This window comes from Microtus oregoni, unplaced genomic scaffold, assembly GCF_018167655.1.
Source record: "Microtus oregoni isolate MIOR12 unplaced genomic scaffold, Mior012 000013F_ref0000133, whole genome shotgun sequence".
In the NCBI taxonomy this organism is placed as follows: Eukaryota; Metazoa; Chordata; class Mammalia; order Rodentia; family Cricetidae; genus Microtus; species Microtus oregoni.
In genome coordinates, this window is record NW_024543072.1 from 43,155,185 (window position 1) to 43,176,696 (window position 21,512).

The window sequence follows — 21,512 nt, forward strand, 5'->3', positions numbered from 1 at the left end:
ACAATAGCACCCAAACTCACAGAAAGCCCTGGTAACGATAATAAAACCCTCATCTTATTGACTATGAACTTTGCTCCCTCTGGTGGTTATGAGAGGTTTTACTAGGTGTGAGTAAATGAAAAACTACAAGAACTATCCAGACTTACCACTTAGGAAGCTGACAAATGAATGTCCAATTTATAGCTTTGGATGTACTAAAAACTTTATGAATTGTGAAGTATTTCTTGAGATACCAAAACTTACCGGTCTTTGGAACTCTACTTATTTTAATAATTACAGATGCTCAGTAGTCATGGTACTTATTTCTTTCTGAAAACAGACTTTTACACCAATGCACTGCACCCCCATACCCTTCCCACTCCCACTGACATCAGCATTTGTGTGCCATGCTCTAAGAATTACATACTTGGGACCACACTTCTAAACAGCAGGGCTTGATGTAGGAGTGTTTCTAGAGACTTTCTAAGATTTCATGTTATACTCTCCCACACTTTCTATATTTTTGTTCCATATATTTTATGTCTGTATTAATTTTATTAAGATATTATTTGCTGGACAATGTAATATCTTTTCTTTTTATTTTTGTTCCATATAAGTTATGCCTGTATTAATTTTATTAAGATATTATTTGATGGACAATGTAATATCTTTTCTTTTTACAAGCTTATGATTGTTGTATTACACTTTAGAAATATTTCCCTTTCATCCAGAGAAAAGCTGTAGTCCTGACAAGACACTACTGTGTACCCGCTCCACTTTATTTTCTAGTTCTCTGCCCCTCGTGCCCTCCCACAGGTAGCCCTGGCAGTTTGTAGAGCACACTAGGTATGATCCAGTCATACTAGATTTGTATTACCTAGTCCTCTGTAGTCTCTGGAATGTTCTTTCCTGTGTGTGGCTCACTTTTTCACTTCCTAAATGTTCAAGGCCACCTTTTCAGTGAGCCTTGCCTGATCATCATATTTAAATTATTCCCACCTCCTGTACACCCTAGGCGTCTCCCCTGCTTTTTGTCCATGGTATTGATCACCTTCTAAAACACTGTAGTATCTACTAATTTATCTTATACTTATCCTTGCCATAGGATAAGCCCCTCCAAGCAGGGACTGTTTGGCTGTGCTTAGCAGCTGCTATATATCCCAGTTTCCATGAACTATAACTTATACACAATAAAGAATAATTAATGTATAGGGTAATGATTAATAATTCTTTAACAAATGCTAAAAAAATACAAATTACTATATTTCATAGAATGAAGGCTTGTCTGATTCTAGAATTCAAAATAAAGCCAATTAAAGTCTAAAAAACAAACAACCTATTTGAGGATTATCAATACTAGAACTGCAAGATAAAGCAATTAAAATCTTTAAAAAGAAAAAAGTCATTTTATAATTGATTCAATGTAATACTACTCTTGTACACATTAGGATAAAATTTAACTACATATCAGGAATATGTGATGTTGTATTTTAATCATGAAATCTGGAGCAGAGTTCAAATTTAACCACATTCCTTGTAAGTACCTGAACCCTTTGCACAGAACTCAAACAGCGGCCATCACACCATTCACCACTGGGAAAAATCTCTCCAAAGGAGCTAGGGAATGTAGAAAGTACTATTTAGGAATCAAGAAAAAAATCTAATTTTTAATTTAGAAAAAAATCTCTTCCAGAACTGTTAATATATTTACCAGGGTATAAAAAAATAAGGGTCTTTTTGTCCAGAACAGAAAATACAATCAAACTACCTCAGAACTTACAATGCTATGTATTTACAAGTAAGGCAGATATTAATACATGGACAGGGCAGTCAGATTAAAAAGGATCTTCATCTCCCAAGTAAGCTGGCAGGTGGAGACTAGAATACAATTATTTTCCATCTCCATCAAAATTTTACAAAACTGCCTGCCCTCCATAGTCGCTAAACTTCATCAAACTGAGCGCTTCAGACTGTGCACTTCAGTACAGCTTTTTTTTTTTTCATTACAGCTTTCACTGTAAAGGAAACACCTGGGAACAGAGCCTCCACAACAAATCTGCAGTCATGTTATCCAACTTTCTTTCCATCCTAGGCTAGAGCAATGAGTTGATGATCTGAGGGAAGCAGGAGCCTGCTCTGCTGGAGAAAGAGGTCCCAAACATGACAAGTTGGAAGGTAAGGGTGTGCCCTTGACTGTTAGGGTAATTTCAAGGTGTCAGCACAAACTTCAGGAAAGTGAATAGAGTTATACAGGATACACATGTGGCAATTACATGAGCACATGCATACATGTCTGTATCTAGATGCCCATATATGTACATGTATACATGATAGTATAAGTGTATCTACCAATAAACACACATTTGAGTGTAAGTATTTCTTAGGTCTGTCTGCTGAGGAAGCCTAGAAACAATGTCCCTTGTAGCAATAAGTATATCAAACATTCAGACCTCACTTCTTGTTGTAGGATATAGTGTGTTACATTTGTTTACACTCTGGAACATTTGTTTAATGATGTAAAAATGTGTTGCTTTTGTTTATGCTGCATTTGCTTAACTCTGTAAAGCTGTGATTATTTGCCTGCCTAAAACACCTAATGATCTAATAAAGAGCTGAGTGGCCAATAGCGAGGCAGTAGCAAGGACAGGTGGGCCTCACAGGCAGAGAGAATAAATAGGAGAAACCTGGGAAAAGGAGGAGGAAGAAACAATAAAAGAAGAGGAGGACACTGGGGGCCAGCCACCCAGCAAGCCACAGAGAAAGAAGTAAAGAAAGGCATACAGAATAGAGAAAGATAAAAGTCCAGAGGCAAAATGTAGATGGGATAATTTAAGATAAGAAAAATTGGCTAGAAACAAGCCAAGCTGAGGCCAGGCATTCATAAGTAAGAAAAAGCCTCTGTGTGTTTCATTTGGGAGCTGGAGGCAGGCCCCCCCAAAAAAGCCAAAGAGTAAAGAGTAAAAAACTAATAAATACTATTTTTTATTAAAATGCCTAGAGAAAAACAGCTGATTCCAGGGATAAGACTAAGAAAGCATCAAATGAGCCAGTACAGTACAGTTGAATTGAGTCCTGAAATCAATCAGACACTGGTGAAATGGCTCAACAGATAGATAGAACCTGATGCTCGATAACCTGAGTTTGATCCCTGGGACACCATGATGGAAGCAGAGAGCCAGGTCCACAATTTATCCTCTGATCTCCACATAAGCAACATGGCACACATATCACACACACACAGGTCCACAATTTATCCTCTGATCTCCACATAAGGAACATGGCACACATCACACACACACACACACACACACACGCGCGCAGGCAGGGGTGGGATGAATAGAATAGTTATAAAATAAAGCTTTATAAAAGGAGGTGAGGGGCTGACGAGATGGCTCAGTGGCTAAGTGCAGTTTGTTCTTCCAGAGGATCCAAGGTCAGGTCCCAGCACCCACACAGCAGCTAACAACCATCAATAACTCCAATTCCAGCAGATCTGATAACCTCTTCTGATCTCCATGGACACTACACACATGTGATACACAGACATACATGCTAGTAAAACACCCGTACACATAAAGTGAAAATTTCAGCAATAAACCCCCACATGTCCATCTGACTTGAAGGTGTCTTTGCATGAGTGTGGTGCTCGAGTGACTCGACTCGCAATCGCAGCACTTTGGAGGCTGAGGTATAGGACAACTACCAGTTTGAGGCCAGCCTCTGCTACACAGTGAGATCTTGTCTTTAAAGGAGGCGGGGGGGGGGAGGATTAAAAAAAATCTTCACAGATATATGTACCATGAATAATAAAAACCCAGAGACAGATATTGGGATTCAACCTGCAGATCAGAAAAGCAGCCAAACCACTAGAGAGCTCTTACCTCTATGAAATCTTCAGATTGAAAGAGTTCCTATCTCATTTTGTCTTATATTCCTCTCTAGTGCTGAGTTTAAAGGCACTGCCCAGCCTCTGTGGTCAACTAGCGTGGCTGCTGGGATTAAAGGTGTTTGCCACCACTGCCTGGCCTATATCGCTGACTAGTGTGGCTGTTTTGCATTCTGATGGTCAGACAAGCTTTATTTATAAAATACAAATGAAATATTACTAAAGATGTAAACTGAGGTCATGCTGGATTAGGGTGGGCTGATGTCCTCACACAAGAAAGGAGAGGGAGATTCGGATAGAGAAACCTAGCCATGGGAATACAAAGGCGGACACTGGAGCTTGGCCACAGTGACGGCTAATCTTGATTGTCAACTTGACACACCTTGGAAGAGGGAACTTCAACTGAGGATCTGCCTCCAACAGAGTGGCCTGTGGGCGTGTCTGTGGGGCATTTGCTTGACTGCTAATTGATGTAGAGGACCCAGCCCAGGAGTAGAACCATCCCTAGGCAGATGGGCCTGGGCTATCCAAGAAAGGTAGCTGAACAGGAGCCTGGAAGGGAGCCAGCAAGCACTGTTCCTTCATGGTCTCTGCTTTAGTTCCTGCCTCTAGGTCCTGCCTTGAGTCTCTGCCTCAACTTCCCCCAGTGACAGACTGTAATCTATAGGCCAAACAAACCTTTTCTCCCCGAGTCCCTTGCTGGTCACTATTCTACCACAGCAGAGGGACAAACTAGGGCAGTCACCACAAGGCACAGAATGTCTGCAGGCCACCAGAAGATGAAGAAGGAAGGATCTTCTCCACACATGCTAACTCATTTCAGACGTCTGCTCTCGGGACTAGGAGACAACCAGTTTCTGATGTTTTAAGCAGCTGTGGCACTCTCTGTGACAGCAGTGCTAGGAAACACTGTCTTGTGTCAGTAAGAAAGAAAAAAAATGCTCCAAGGATTGGGGGATATGAAAAGGACATGGGCTGGTTTGAAGATTCTTTCAGCAGACGAATTATTTCAATGGATTATACTGCATGAATAAAACAGAAATCCATAAGTCTATACACTATAAACACGTAAGTGTTGGGAAAGGCAATCAACTATGGGTGCAGAAAATCCCTACATATTCTTGCTCAATTGATCAGGCCCTCAGCACTCTCTTATGCAGGCCATTTCTCAGAACTTTGTGACCAGCAAGACACCTTTGGGAATGCAGTAGCACCTCTCTGGCCCCTGACAAACAGCAGGCTTGCTGTAAGTTGTGAATTCCCATAGCTCAGTGCTTTCTTTCCCTCTAGCACAGCCACTGCATAGACAGAAATCCAGCTAGCCCTAATGGTGTCATCCCCATGGGAATCAGGAGATGTGGGAAACTGATGCAAACCAAATAAAGCTCAAGCAGTTTGCCAAGTCTTGAATAATAAAGTCTTTGGGCTCTGACCCAGGATCCGCCAGCCTTCTGCCGGCATTTAAGAAACAGGCTAACTTAACAGGGCAAAACTGCAGACATCCCACACTTCTTTTCCTAATAGACAGATGGGTGGATGACAGTGTGACAGAGAAACTGAGAAATGAAAAGCTCCTTATGTCTTGATTAGGGTTACTACTGTTGTAATAAAACACCATGACCAACTTGGGAGGAAAGGGTTTATCTGGCTTATGCTTCCATATCATAGTTCATCATCAAAGGAAGTCAGGACAGGAACTCAAGCCGGGCAGGAACCTGAAGGCTGGAGCGGATGCAGAGGCCATGGAGGCTCCCAGGACTACCAGATCAGGAGTAGCCCCACCCACCCTGAGCTGGACCCTCACACGTCAATCACTAATTAAGAAAATGTCCACGTTATGGAGGCATTTTATCAATTATTGATGGTCCCTCCTATCTGATAATTATGCCCGTGTTAAAACGGCATAAAATTAAGCCGGATGATCACACAGTTTAATACAAAATAAAAATAAAACAAACAATGGAGTTAGAAAATCCTTAATTAATGTTTAAAACTAGTAGGTGAAATCTTATTAGGAAAACAGCATGTGTCTAGAAAGTCTCAAAGTGCTCCGCACAAGTTGCTTACGGAGAAACGCAGGGACGGCACACTTCTGTGCTATTCCTCCCAAAATGTGCAACCTGAAGCTAATTATAACAATCCAAAGGAGAGACATTTCTCAAGATGGCTCTTATTAAAATCAACAACAATAAAAACAAAAGCACAGGTAAGAAAGAAAGAGAAAGCCCAAGAAACTGTTGTAGAAGCCTAAAGAAATATGGCAAGGGAATACAATGCATCATTCTAAATCAGGTTGGTAGGATTTGTAACAAATAACTAGAAAGGGCATTGTTAAGTAAATGAAAAATGTGATTATGTACTACAGATTCCACAGTAAGGGTGGATCAATATTAAAATTCTAATCTTTGTGGAAGCTTTCTAAGATATACATATATACATGAAAATAAGTTAAAATAAAATTTCTGATTTTGATAATTAAGGTACAGTTATGAAAGTGCTTGTTCTTAGGAAATAAATACTGAGTATTTAGGGTAAATGAACACGGTCTCTAATTTATAACAAACAGTTTAGAAAAAATATTTATGCAAATATGTGATATAGATGTGTGTATGAATATGTAAACAGAACAAAGCAAACATAACTGGTAAATCTATATAAAGGCCACACAGAAGATCCTTCTTCTATTGAAATTCTTTTAAACTGTGAATATTAAAACTTACCTTCCCCCTGCCAAAACTACAGAAATAAAGACACTGATGACCACTGATCAATACATTCTTGAAGAAAAACACAAGTGAAAACACAAAAAGTTACATTATTATAACTTTACATATTCATCTACATACATGTTTCTGTTGTGTTTTCTGTGTGCGAGTGAGTGTATATGTGTGTGTTTCAAACAGCAGATCTGGTACGGTTAAGTCATTAAGCATGGGTCTAATTTCTAATGCTATTGTTTGTTCCTTAACTGTGGACAGTTTAGTGAATTTCCTAACTTTTAAAGTACAGACAATAATAGTTTCTAACTTCGAAGATTTCCGTGGCAGTTTCAAAGGACAACACATGCAAACCCAGCCCATACACAGTGTTTTCATTTCACTTCTCAGAAACAAACTCAGAAAAAGAAAGTAACTCTTTTTGTTGTTGTTGTTCTTAGTGCTAGGATTTGAACCCAGGGCTTCAGAATTGCTAATCAAGTGCTCTAACACTGAGCTCATCTTTAGTCCAAAGAATCACTCTTTTTTAGCCTAAATGATTAATGTCAAAGCTTCCTGAAACCAAAGTTATTATATTATACCTCTTACCAATCCAAAAGCAAAGGAGAAAAAAAAAAGAGAAAAAAGTTTAAAAGGACCAGCCTAGAGTGTGTAAGCTAAAAATTGAGAAGTATACAGCACACACATTCACAGAAACACACAAATGTATATGAAATGAACGTCATTGCTTGCCTTTATTTTGTTTCAGCTTGAGACAGGGATTCAGTAATGTCACTATCGTGGAATTCCTTATGTAGACTAGGCTGTGATCTATCTGCTTCTGCCTGGCTGTCTTTACAAGACTGCAATTTTGTTTGTTTTGTTTTTTTACTTTTTCAAGACAGGGTTTCTTGTGTAGCCCTGGGCTGCCCTGGAACTCACTGTTTAAACCAGGATGGACTGAAACTCAGGCATAGGCTTGCCTCTGCCTCCCAAGTGCTGGGATTTAAGGTGTGTGCCATCACTGTCTGGCAACATTAAAATATATTTAGAAAAATATATTAAAGAAATTATATTCAATTCCCATCATCACCAACAAAAAATAGTAAAATTTGATAAATATTCTAAGATGCCATTAAATAAATATTTAATAAGAAAAAAATCTCTAACCACATTTTAACAGTCATAGTAGAAATTTACTGCATAAGTAAGGTACTGAAGGTTTAAAAAAAAAACACACAAATTCAAATATATGCCAGAATTTATATATTCAAATGCCTTCAAAGGCCATGAACCAGAAGGAGCCACCTGTAAACCAGCAGGAAAACACCAAGCCCGCGGGCCAAGACCTAGAATTCACAGTCTGAGCTCAGCTTGGGGGCATCTGTTTGACCACTGACCTTCAGATCTGCGACTGAGGACATGTGTGGCATCTGCATACTGCTGCTTTAGAGAAGATTACGAAATGGAAAACAGCGATATTCATACACATACAAGGGGAGGAGGGACTTCTCAGGTCCCCAAGAGGAAGTCAGCAAGAAAGCTGTTCTGTCGGCCATCTGTTAGTCTCTGAACTCCTAAGATCCATTCTGATGTCAAGACACACAATTTTAGGGTTCCTAACAACTACTTAGACCCCACGACTGATGTGACAAATTTTTCCCATACTTGTAACTTACAACTGATGTGCCCAAGAAAAAGCTACCACAAAACACCTTCAAGTTTTTAATTCATTCACTCTAAAATTTTTGCCATATAATGTGTCTATACACACACACACACACGCACGCACGCACGCACGTACGCATGCACACACGCACGCACGCAGTGCACCAAGACAGGTACTGCGTATTGCATGCCTTTGATCCCAGCACTCAGGCGGCAGAAGCAGGTGGATCTCTGAGTTTGAGGCCAGAGTTAATGAGACTCAAAAACAAAACAAAATTCAAAGTTATCTGCATTTGTAATCATTATGACCCAACTTCTAGCCTACAGACTTTTCACCAGTTTTCCTGTTTTTAATATCTTGAAAGGGGCTGGAGAGACAGCTCAGCAGTTAAGAGCACTGTAGCTCTTCTAAGGACCTACGTTCAGTTCCCAGCATCCACACAGCAACTCACAATCACCTGTAATTCCAACTCTGAGGGGTCACACACACACATGGTAAACATACATACATGCAAGTACTCACACATACACATTAAAATAAAATCGTTAAGAATGTATATATGGTACACATACATACATGCAGGTAAAACACACATACATATAAAATAAGGTATGTATAAGTAATAAATCTAAATTGTTTTATTTGAAAGAATCTCCAGAGAAATTCTGAATAAATTCTGTTTTTACAAGATTAAATTATACTTCAGGGCTGGAGAGATGGCTCAGAAGTGAAGAGCACTGGCTGCTCTTCCAGAGGTCCCGAGTTCAATTCCCAGAAACCACATGGTGGCTCACAACCATCTATGAGATCTGGTGCCCTCTTCTGGCCTGCAGGCAGAACAATATATACATAATAAAAACATCTTTAAAAAAATTATACTTCTAAAACCTATTACTCAAAGGAGGTCTCTGCATCAGTTGCTGGTTGTATTAATATTTAAGTAGTCATTTTAACAGATAAGTACTACAATTACCTTACAGACTTTTGGTGAAATGAGCCTAAGACATGTGACTTGAGCAAAGCTCAGACACTTGGGCGGAAGGAGAGTTTCCAGAGAGTATAATGTATACTTAGTAAATCTTACCTGAGGATTCCATCCTGGATCTAGTTTTTTAACTGCTGCGATGTATTCCTGCATTGCTTGGCTAGGGCTGGAGTCACCAAGGGCTTTCCATGCCTCCCTAGAGCACAGAAGAGACACCCTTCATCAATGATGCAAATAACACCAACAGCACGTTGTTGAAACAGGATTGTGCTATGCAGCCAGGCTGGCCTTAAGCTCACACATCACATCCAGCTGGCATATTTCTTACTAATATTCTACACACATATTTCAAGGCTCTGAGGACATAAAGATAACAAAGTGTCAAAGCGGACGTGCTCTGTTTATGCTTTTATGTTAATAAACAAGTATAAAACTCATAACCCTACCTCAAGGGCCTTTTGGAAAATTTCCCCCAGTTCCCTCCTCACATGAAATTTTAGAACACAGATATCTTGCCTACCTGTTCAATTTTGAAATATCACAAATTATAGTACTCTAAGATTTAATTAGTCTCCCTAAATTCAGTGTTCACAACTATTGAGACTGCATCATCTATAGACCAGTGCAGTACTTCCCATCTTCGAATTCACTGTCCAGGCTACAGGGATAGGCTCCTTGGTTTACCCCAGCCAAGTCTTCCCACTCTTAACCAGGTTTCTTGGTCCTCTAATCTTATAAAGAGAGCCCAGTCCTCGTCTCCTATTCCTATGAAGAAAGCAAGATCTTTCTAAAATTTTTACTGACTCTCCTGACAGTTACTTACACATACAGCCTCACCCCTAAATATGTAAGTTTATATCACACCTGGGGATCCCCAATTCTACGACACAGAGACAAGCTATCCAGATTCCCTTGGTTGTCACAACAATGCCCGGCATGACTTGTCTTCCCAGACCAGAAGCCAGTCAAGACTCATGCATGCCACTGTGGTTCATTTATCTTCCTCCTTCTCTTCCACATGTTGACATTTTTAAGTCTCAAAACAATTATTTTACAAAATGCCACTCAGCTTGGTTTGCCTAATTGTTTTCTCACCTAAATAGTGTTCTTCTCAAAATGATTAATCATTGATTAAAATTAAATATTTCGGTAAGAGTAATATGTAAGTTGCATGTCCTTTATAATGGGTAACAGTAAGGACACATGATGTCAGCCTGTCCCATAACTAATATATTAATGAGCTGGTAATGGCAGTATCTGACAGTTTTCTGCTTTACTAATTAATAAGAGTGGCTATAAAAAATAATAGACATTGAAGAGCAGAGAATCACTGAAAACATGGAGAACTGGGCAATGAATAAGGGAAAATAATGAAGTGATAAAATTCCACACAGCAAAAAAGCTCAGAGTAAAAGCTACATTTGACATTCTCTAGATAACAAAATTCCAGAAACGGCTTATCATCAACAGAGAAAATCTGTAACAAAATGTAAATCAAAGCACTGATGTACCACATATTGAAAAAACAGAATGTCATCTGAACCAACCAAGAGCATGGTTGGCGATGTAAGTGATTCGCCCCCCACCCCCACCACAGCTGAATGCTGGTAGTCGGACTATGGTCCAGAGATCCACATTTGGCAATGTTAGGATGTATGGTCAAATCCATGGGTAAACTCTACCCCAGGACTGGATGGTTCAGTGGTTAACAGCACTTGGTGCTTCTGCAGAGGACCGAGATTCAGCTCCCAGTATCCACATGGCAGCTCACAACCATTTGTAACTCAGCTCCACGGGATCCAAACCCCTCTTCTGATCTCAATGGGAACCAGGTACACATGTGGTATACATACATGTATGCAGACAAAATATCCATACAAATAAATAAATCTAAAAACAAACAAACAAAACCCTCTATATCCTAAGAGACCTTTAACACAATAAATAAATACATGAATGCAGGAAGGTGTTCCACGGGGTATATTATAGGCCTACTTGAAACCATGTGACTTAGACTCCAAAGGATTGTGGATGACGTTGATAGTATAACAAATTAGGATGAACAGCTTCAACTGTCTGTTTAAAGTTACGTTCACATGCTTAAATCTGGGTATCAAAATTGTAGCAATTACTGAAATGCAGGAATGTCTCCTTAACGCACTGATTGCAGAGCAATAAATAACTCCACCCTCAACACTAATCTTCCCTCTGGGGCTGCTGCACAAAAAAAAATCTCCCATTTTGTAACTATGTTCACTGTTGTTTAACAATTTCTCTTTTTCCGCTTCAGCCAGCTAGGAAAGAATAATATGAGGGAATCTTTGAATTATAGATGAAAAATGTATTCAGAGCAGAGTGAGCCTGTGTCAGGTTTTAGGTATTTTTTCTCCACAATTCTTTCCAAAAAATTACAACAAGCACTTTTTTCTGTGGGGCAGAGGCAGAGATAAGTGGAGATGGGGATTTATCTTCTTTTCCCTTCCTTCTGTGGTGAGAAGCAGCAGTCTCCTAGAGGCTAGACAAGAAACAACCTTGAGCAGTAAGATAAGGGCTCTGGTCTCTGCCACCACTACCTTGCGCTAACAGCAGCACCAAAGAATCCTTCAGACTTAGCTAAAAGCAGATCCCTTTAATCCCTTCCCCCACCTGTCATTAGCAGCCAACATGAAAGAGATTAATAAAACAATAATTCTTTAATCCGCTAACCCTTTTCTAATTCCTAAGACCTTAAGTCATTTCTGACAACCTTACTAAAGATCCCAAGAGGGCTGGAGAGATGGCTCAGAGGTTAAGAGCACTAGCTGCTCTTCCAGAGGTCCTGAGTTCAATTCCCAGCAACCACATGGTGGCTCACAACCATCTGTAATGAGATCCGGTACTGTATCCTGGAAAGTGTATATATAATAAATAAATAAATTTAAAAAAAAATAAAGATCCCAAGAATGTTTCTTACCATTTTTGCTTTCCATCAAAATCAAAGAAGTTTGGTTTAGGAATATTGCAATTTCCAACTTTGACCTAAAAGAGGAAGGGGGGAAAATATAAAGAACTTATTTTATTTTTCTAAGGAACACAGAAAGACTTTTTCTTCTCAAATTTATTATGTACACTTATAACTATAGATTAGAAAGTATTTTAATATATATAGGGTAACAAAATTTAACACTGTTTGCAGAACAGACAAAAAAATTCAAATAATCCCAACTGAAACCACCACCAGCACTGGGTGTGGCGATGCACAGCTCTAGCAGCGCAGGTGGATCTCTGTGCATTCCGTCAAAGCTCTCTATGAGTTCAGGGCCCTCCTAGTCCACACAATGTACTCTAGGCCAGGCAGGGCTACACGGTGAGACTCTGTCTACATTAACTAATTAAACAAATGTATTACATAAATAGCCTCGGCTGGCTTTCTATATAAAATAACTGCTAACTAATACAGTAACACACAGGCAAAAAAAAAAAAAAGGGTGACAAATAGCTGCATTTCTAAACTAGCAGGCTAATTATAAAACAAGTTACAAATAAAATTATAGTCTTTACTGCCATCAAAACAGAATTTTATGATAGATGGTGGTGGCGCACACCTTTAATCTCAGCCTCTTAGGAGGCAGAGGCAGGCGGATCTCTGAGCTCTAGGTAGCCTGGTCTACAGAGCAAGTTCCAGGACAGCCAAGGTTACATGTCTCAAGCCCTCTCCCAACGAATATAATATAAAATTATAGGAAGTTTTAATGTACTGCTGTGTGTGAGCACATGAGGGTGGGAGAGGTCAGGCCCACTCCACTGAGGATGTGGGGCTTGCACAACGTGTGTTTTACAATCACTCCACTGGGCCCTATAAGAAAATTCTTTAACAGGTAATTAACAAAATTTAAAGTTTGGTTTTTCAGAATTCACATAGACTGAGGTCTTTTTCCATGCTCACTGTCATGATTCTGCTAGCATTTTGCCTCTCCTCAAATCAGTACAGAATGCACTGAAAATGCACTATTTTAAAAGCACCATATTAGCCAGGCATGATGATGCACGCCTTTAAATCCCAGCACTCTTGAGTTCGAGGCCAGCCTGGTCTACAGATTGAGCTCCAGTATAGTCAGGGATACACAGTGAAACCCTGTCTTAAAAAAATAAAATAAATAAACACACTAAATATAGATGTCAAAAGCTAGGGGAAGGGGCAAAGAGTCTCAACAATAGTATAAATGCTATTTATATGGTCAATACTTTTTTAAAGTAATTTATTTAAATTTATGTACAGTGTGTGAAGGTGTCAGATACCCTGGAACTGGAGTTACAGACAGGTGGGAGCAGCCATGTGGGTGCTGGGAATGGAACCCAGGTCCTCTGGAAGAGCAGCCAGTGCTCTTAATCACTGAGCCATCTCTCCAGCCCCATCTGATATTCTTTGTTGTTGTTTTAAACCAGGCTGTCTTAAACTCCTGAACCCCCTACTTCTACCTCTCAAGGCTGGGGTTACAGGTGTTCACCACTGCACCTGGCTCTATAGTTTTGAGACTCAAATGACATTTGTAACTAAATTAGATTGTTTTCATTATAACTGTGCAAATATGAAATTCATGCAGGAACAAAATTCAGTTCGATTGCCACTGCCAGAAATAATCTCCATCATAAACTCCTAACATACCCACTCTATACATCTCTTATGACATTTGCAGTTTCTGCTTTGTATTAGAATTTTTTGGGCCAGGTGTTTTTCATTAGAACAAAGCTTCTAAAAAATTGCTCAAAACTTAAAACCCAAAGCACTTGTCTGTTTGAGCGGCCTTCCCTCATCTCCCTCTCGTATATCCAAATTCTCCTGAGACTGCAGGCTTCCCCTAAGGTCTTCCCCTGACTTTACTCATCCACCCACTGCCTTGTAGCTTTTTAGTTCTGAATTTTGTTCCTACTGTTCCATCATCATCTTCTTTTTTCCCCTCTGCTTTTCAAACTGCCAAACAAAATTCCAGTCTTGCTCCAAGTTCTAATTCTAAAAAACCTTTCAGCCTACAACCATTTCATCTGCCTATGAATTCATAAAAGTTATCAACTCATGGAGCTGGAGAGATGGCTCAGCAGTTCTGAGCACTGCAGCTCTTCTGAAGGACCTGAGGTCAGTTCCCAGCAACCACGTCAGGCAGCTCACAACCACCTCTGAAGATCTCCAGCTCCAGAGGAGGACCTGGTGGCCTTTGCTGCCTGCCAAGGGCACCCACACACGTGCAGTGTATACCCACAGAGACACACCACACACATAAATAAAAACTAACCTTAAAATTTACCACCCCAATTATTTCCTTAGGGATAGATCATAGTCCTCTGGCTATTACTAAAAAGCATGCATCTACTGAAGCAGGCCTTTTGTCATTTGACTGAGAAGCAATTCTTGAATAATTTCTAATCCTGTGAGACAGGCCATTGCAAACCCATCCTATACGAGAAGATACAGAAATTCAAGAGGGGGTGGTCTCAACGCACACATGGGCAAATCCTGATCAGTTGTCTGTACATGTTACAGAGAATCTGGGCTTTAGTTCTGACATCTCCAGAAATCACATCATTTCTGGACCCTGCTACAAATACAAAAGGAAGCCGGGCGGTGGTGGCGCACGCCTTTAATCCCAGCACTCGGGAGGCAGAGGCAGGCGGATCTCTGTGAGTTCGAGGCCAGCCTGGTCTACAAGAGCTAGTTCCAGGACAGGAACCAAAAGCTACGGAGAAACCCTGTCTCGAAAAATCAAAAAAAAAAAAAAAAAACAAAAAAAAAAAACAAAAGGAGATGGACAGTACAAACTATGGTACAGGCCACGCAACTTCTGCCTACTCCTAGGTCTGGATGTATATTGAAATTATAATAAAATATCTTGCTGAAAAACAAAACAGTGGAGTGCAGGAGAGCTAGCCCAGGAGTTAGGAGTGCCTGCCACTCCTGCACTGTAATTCCAGCTCCAGATCTGATGAGCTCTTCAGCCTTGGCAGGCACCAGGCATGCTCACTCATGAAGAGATGTTGTAAGAGGTGAGGGGTTAGGACAACCAGAGAGATGGCTCAGTGTGTAAAAGCACTAGCCAGGCAGGCTTGACAACCTGAATTCATCCTCCGGAACCCATGGCAGGAAGAGAACTGACCTCCATACATGTAGGCACAGGCATGTGCGCACAAACACACACTAAATAAAAAGTCAAAAACCCAAAAAGGTTCACCCTCCTCTTGCTCTGCCTCAGCTAGAACATGCACACTGTTTGTGAGCTTCTCCGGCCATGAAAGCAGGACTTGAAACTGGAGTTCTCTAACACTGTAGTGCTGTGATTCCTGTGATTTCTTAATTCCTGGAATTAAAGTCTCCAAAGACCTTTAGTATGTGTGGACTTTATCTGTCATATATATAGTGAGAAACTAGATCTTGGCAGGGTACTGGTGGTGCAGACACACACCTTTAATCCCAGCACTTGGGAGACCGACCTCTGAGTTTGAGGCCAGTCTAGTCTAAAGAGCAAACTGGACAGCCAAGGCTACGTGAAGAAACCCTGTCTCGAAAACAAACAAAAACAAAAACAGGAAGAAAAGAAGGAAGGAAGGAAGGAAGGAAGGAAGGAAGAATTTTTTAACATTATCTCATGAAATATTTAGAAACGAACCCATTGAGTCATACAGCATTTCCAAATGTTGACATATTGCACTATACATGAGCGAAACTTCGCATTCATTACGCCACCGCTTATCTCATGAGGAGGACTTCGTAAGCACCGGGGAGCTGTCGAGCTCATGGCAGCAGATCCCACTTTTTCCCAAACTTCTACTTTTCATTTGACAATTCAAATATCATCATCACGGGCAACAAGTATGTACAGCTGTTTTCCAGGCTCACTTCTTTCATTTTCAAGAAACTATCTGCCAAACACCCAACTTTATACAGAGTTTATATAGTTCTTGTTAAGTAAAAATGAAGTGCCATGGAAAAAGGACATAGTTCAGTTTGTAACTCAATTATAGCTGTGATTTTACCCAATTTCCTCAAAATAGTCAATATAATCAGGTATGTAACGGAAGAGCTTGTGTGTTTCTCCCATTACACAATTGTTTGTTTGTTTGTTTTGAGACAGAGTCTGACTGTGTAGTTCCAGCTGACCTGGAACTTACTGTGCTGACCAGGCTGGTCTTGAACTCACAGCAATCACCACCTTTACCTCCCCAAAGCACTGGATTAAAGTCATGTACAGTCACAGCTGGCATCACACAAAATGTTGAGCAGGACTTGAATAGCAACCTCTCTCAGGCCACAACGTTATTAGCATGCGTTCCTAATAATCATCAGTCCTCAGAAGACGGCTCACTCCTTTCAGTGTCTTTAAGAATCAGGACAGGCCAGCAAGATGGCTCCACAGGTAAAGGTGCTTATCACCAGACCTGACCACCTAAGATGGACCCCAGGCACCCATGTGGTAAAAGGAGAGACCCAAGTCCTGCAAGTTGTCCTCTGACCTCCACTTGAATACTATCATACATGTGCACACACACACACACACACACACACACACAAATGTAATATGAAATGCATGCACGTCCTCACAACTACCTAAAGAAAAAAAAAGAATTCAGGCGAAATATATGTAACTATACCAAGAGGCAATTTTTGTATTCCAATAAAATAAAAGAACCTACTATCCAGAGCTTCATTTCTTCCAATGTTTCAAAGAGCTGGGGTTTTCCTGACCTGTTATTGAACTTGTCATCATTTTTCACATTCACATCTAGAGGCCTTAATCCTGTAAGCCTCTGATGTCTGGATGTCCTCTGGTCTTTGCATTCTCTGTCAACAGAACAGGACAGTAGCATCCTGCTGAAATGTGTCTGTTGATTGTGATAAGGTGATTGTTTTTCCTTCTGGTATCTAACCATTAATGATAACTTAGTTTTACATATGTAACTCATACATTTCCTTATCTTTAGGTAAAGTTCAGAAACTACATTTTAATTCCAATATATCCATGCGATCTTCTGAGTTGCCTACTCCCTGGGTTTTTTGTTGTTTATTTGTAAAAAGAAAGTCATTCAGGAAGCTGAGTCAAGAGTTCATCACACACACACACACACACACACACACACACACACACACACACTATGTTACCAACATGGAACCATTTCAAAAAAAGGTGGGAGAGTATAACTATATCTAACAGAACCAAATTTACCCAAAAACATGTCAGCTATATTTAGCGTTTCTAAAAATCACAACAGTAATATTTGTGTTTTATGTATATAATATTCTCTGAAATCCCAAAGTTCTTGTTAACATTACCATCTTTTCTATCACCTGTCCCTTTGGCAACAAATGACTAATTTGATTTTATCATCCTCATTTTGTAAAAGTTCAGATACAAGGCCACTAATGAAAAAACAGCAATACTGTCCGTGTCCAGCTAAATATCATTCATAGAAGCGCAGAGATTTTTCCATTTTCAGAATGATATTCTCCAGGGCCAAAAAAAACGACCGAAACGGACAGGCTGACAGACAGACACATACAGACACACAGACACTTCATTACACTCGACCATTAGCCCCGCACGCCTCTGTAAGTTTTTGGAGAAAGACGCCCGTGCCCTCTCTCATCCACCCATCTTTTACCTGCTTGTACCTGGCATACAGGTACAAGAGCTGCTCCCTGCTGGCCATCTGAATCAGGCTTTGGACGTGTGCAGCAGCCTTCTCAAACTGCACGGCTAGGCTCCGGGACGCCTCGGTCTCGGGGGTCTGGGGAGATTCCATATCACCGGAGTCGTTCCCGGAGCTCAGTTCCCCACCACTGTCACCCGTGGTGGCCCCCGCAGGTAAGAACGGTGTGGCCATGCCCACTCGCTCGATGTGGTCTGTCCTCCGGGCCTAGACCACTAATCTGGGTGCGGAGCCCGGCAGCAGTGGGACACAGCTAGCTGTCTGGCTTCCTCAGGTGACTGCCACTCCGCCTGCTCCGGGGGCATAGGGCCGCCTCTGCGAAGCCCGGCGGCTCTCCCCAGCCGGCCAGTCCTCCTCCGGCTTCCCTCGGTCAGACCGAGCACCTGGCCTCGCCCGGGTCGCTCCAACGGCGCTGGGGTCTAGGGGCCGCTCGGCTGGGAGGTGAGGAGACGCCAGCAGCGCGCGGCCAGCCAAGGCCACCGGAGCTAGGTGGTGAAGCGTGGGGGGCGAGCTCGGCGGGATGCTCTCCGGAGCACGCGCCCGTGGCTCCGCGGCCCCGCCTGCTCCGCGAGCCTGTGCCCTCCCCCCCCGGAAGGGAGTCGTGGGTTATGGAGGGCGCGGTGAGGGTTGGAGAAACTGGTCTCAATTATGCGGGAGTTCGCTCGTCGCTTACGGATAATCCGGAGTCACAAACTCCGGAACTCCGGATAGGCCCCCGGGGAAGGGGAAGGAGGCGGTCCATTAGGTGGTGTATCTGCAGACGCGGAGTAGCGGGAAACAGGGAGCTGAGGACAAAGGTTCCGCCTTCTCTTAACCACCCAAGTCAGTGCACCCCAGGCTCCCCTAGACCCTCTGTTATCTGTTCCTCGAGATCTTGACTCTGTTTTGAATAGCAAGTGAACGACTGATGGAGCCTTCACTGCCCCACCGTGTGTCTAAACGGTCAAATGACTCTCCTCGGTGTTCTGTTTTCCATGTCTGCTGACCCCTAATTTCCCAGGGCTCTGAGAGAAGGCTTCACCAGATCCCCAGTCCCACCTTCCTTTAGCATCATCTCATGATAACACTTCCCCTGCATCTTCTAGTAGAGCCCGGAAGTCCCCGTAGCTCTACCCTAAAGGAACAGATCTTTTCTGTGTCTTTTCAAAAAGGAAAACTACACGGGTACACAAACTTCATTACACCTACCCATCAACCATGCGCATTTGCTATCATATCAAGTCTTCAGAAAGGCCCAGAGGCAAATTTTGAGCCCAGGCAGCTAGTTGTAATAGCAACAACTGAGCTAGTATCAGGATAGATCTCAGACCAGTCAGAAACATGCATGCAATGGCCACATACCTTCATGCATCCAATTCAACCTGCAATAATTTTGCGTGGTTCCCATATCCACAAGAAAAGTACATGCACAGATCTATCCGTACACACAAAATAGACATTTTGTGTCTATAACAGCAAGACAAAACTTTCCAAAGTCCCAAGCTTTTGGAGTCGGGGTTGTGGGTCACCAGGGTGGGAGACAGGCTGGATTGCCTGTTATTGAGACCTTCTGACTCCAGGGTCGATGATACGGATGAACTGCGTTCTAGAATTCCACAGGTGGCTGGTATCTTGACAACCTGGGCTTGTTTTTACGGCCCTAGTTTTGAGATAGGTGGTTTCCTTTACTGACAATGACTTATTGAGTCTCTTAAGGTTTGAGAGTCTTTTTTTTTTCTTTTCAAGAAAAGATTCAGAAGTAAGAAAAGGAAAAAGTCCAGAGGCAAAAGGTGTATGGAATAATTTAAGAGAAGTTGGCTAGAAACAACTCAAGCTAAGGACGGGTATTCATAAGAAATAGTGGGTGTAATTATTTGGGAGTTGGCTGGCAGCCCCCCATAGTGAAAGAGTAAAAACAAACAATTACGTTTTAGCATTCCAACATGGGGCTAGAGTAAAGAAAATACAACAATAGAGCTTCTGTGTAGCTCTGACTGTTCTGGAACCCTCTCTGTAGCCTCAGAGACCTCCCTGCTCTGCCTCTCAAGAACTGGGATTAAAGGCATGTGCCACTATCATCCACTGTTTTAAAAATATTTTATGCATATAAATCGATGTGGTATTTCTCTCTGTTTGCTGTGAATGTGTTTTGTTAATGAATAAAGCTGCTTTGGTCCTATAGCAGGGAAGAATATAGTCAGGCTGGAAGAGATATAGCAAGTGAGTAGGTGGAGTTAAGGAGGTGCCATGTAGCTGTAAGACTTTAAGACAATCCTGAAGCCATTTTTGACAATTCTGAATCCTCTCAGCCTCTGTGCCATAGTGCTTCCCCTCTTCCCCTGGGAACCAAGGACCTAAAAGCTACACTCGCAGGTACTCAGTTCCTGAACAATTACCCATATACGTATGCTTTGGTTCGGTCCCCTGGGAAACGGGGTCAAAATGACCTCTTACCTCATCTGATCTGGCAACAGCTCTCCAGTCAATTATTGGTAATAGCCCTTTCAAATAAGCCAATCAGAATAGTCAAAGAACAACCCCCCTTGCTTCTGTGGCCCCTTTAAAAGTAGACTGTACCAGCTATTCGAGGTCCCTTGGCTTCCCGAATGCTGGGGGACCCTGTCATGACAGAATTAATAAAATCCTCATGCTTTTGCATCGGCTGTGGTGTGTGAGATGGTCTCTGGGGGCGACTCCTCCTCGGTGTTTGGATGCTAGAGTCCAACATAGCCACTGGAGGAGACAGACACCAGAACCTTGCTGGTAGGGCCACAACCTCATGGTGATGCATAGATTAATAGAGATGGGTTAATTTAAGATATAAGAGTTAGTCAATAAGAAGCGTGACTAATAGACCAAGCAGTGTTGTAGTAATACAGTTTCAGTGTGGTTATTTCCGGTCTGGGTGGCCGGGAAACGAACACGCAGTCTCGAACAACAATAAATTTTTGCCTGAATGTATGCTGGTACATTGTGTGTAGTGTCCACAGGGGCCAAAAGAGGTCATCAGATCTCCTGGAAGTGGAGTTATAGATGGTTGTGAGTTGTTCTATGGGTACTGGAAATCAAACTGGGACCCTCTGGAAGAGTAGCCAGTGCTCTTAACCATTGGGTTATCGCTCCAGCACCTGTGAGAGTCTTAATCCTTACCACATAAGATAGACACTATTGCTTCTGCTTTATAGATAGGCATCAACAAAATGGTTAAACAACTGGCCCAAAACTGCTCAGGTCTTAAGTGGAAGAGCAAGGGAAGAAAAATCAAAGCCCGTAGGCCAGAGGTTAGTCTGAACACAAGGAACAACAGATTGTGAATCTGAACGGTAGCTTAAAGGAGAGCTACATAGACTTTTATATCTCTGTGTTTCTAAAATTTTAATTAATTAATTAATTTGGTTGTTTTTTTTTTTTTGAGACAGGAAACAGTGTGAACCTGGCTGTTCTAGAAAATGCTCTGTAGACCAGGTTGGCCTTGAAGTCACAGAGAGCCAGCCACCTCCCTCTGTGCTAGGATTAAAAGATGTGTGCCACCACCACCTGGCTATTTCTAAAGTTTTTTTTTTTCCTTTCTTTTTATTTATTTATATCTTTCACATCAGGAATCTTGATCCCATTCATCTCTCTGTCCCTTCATATTTACCC

The 21,512-nt window shown here is 41.6% G+C and overlaps 1 protein-coding gene across 1 annotated transcript in view; it reads right to left on the bottom strand.

Annotated features, from left to right (window-relative positions):
- Positions 1-18,630, bottom strand: part of Acbd6 (acyl-CoA binding domain containing 6) — a 151,953-nt gene extending 133,323 nt beyond the window's left edge. The window contains exons 1-3 of the mRNA XM_041663086.1: positions 17,844-18,630; positions 12,169-12,233; positions 9,315-9,411 (exon numbers count right to left, since the gene is read on the bottom strand). Coding sequence (XP_041519020.1) covers positions 9,315-9,411; positions 12,169-12,233; positions 17,844-18,065 — 384 coding nt within the window. The 5' untranslated portion in view covers positions 18,066-18,630. The remainder of the gene's footprint in view (positions 1-9,314; positions 9,412-12,168; positions 12,234-17,843) is intronic.
- Between the last annotated feature and the right edge of the window lie 2,882 nt (positions 18,631-21,512).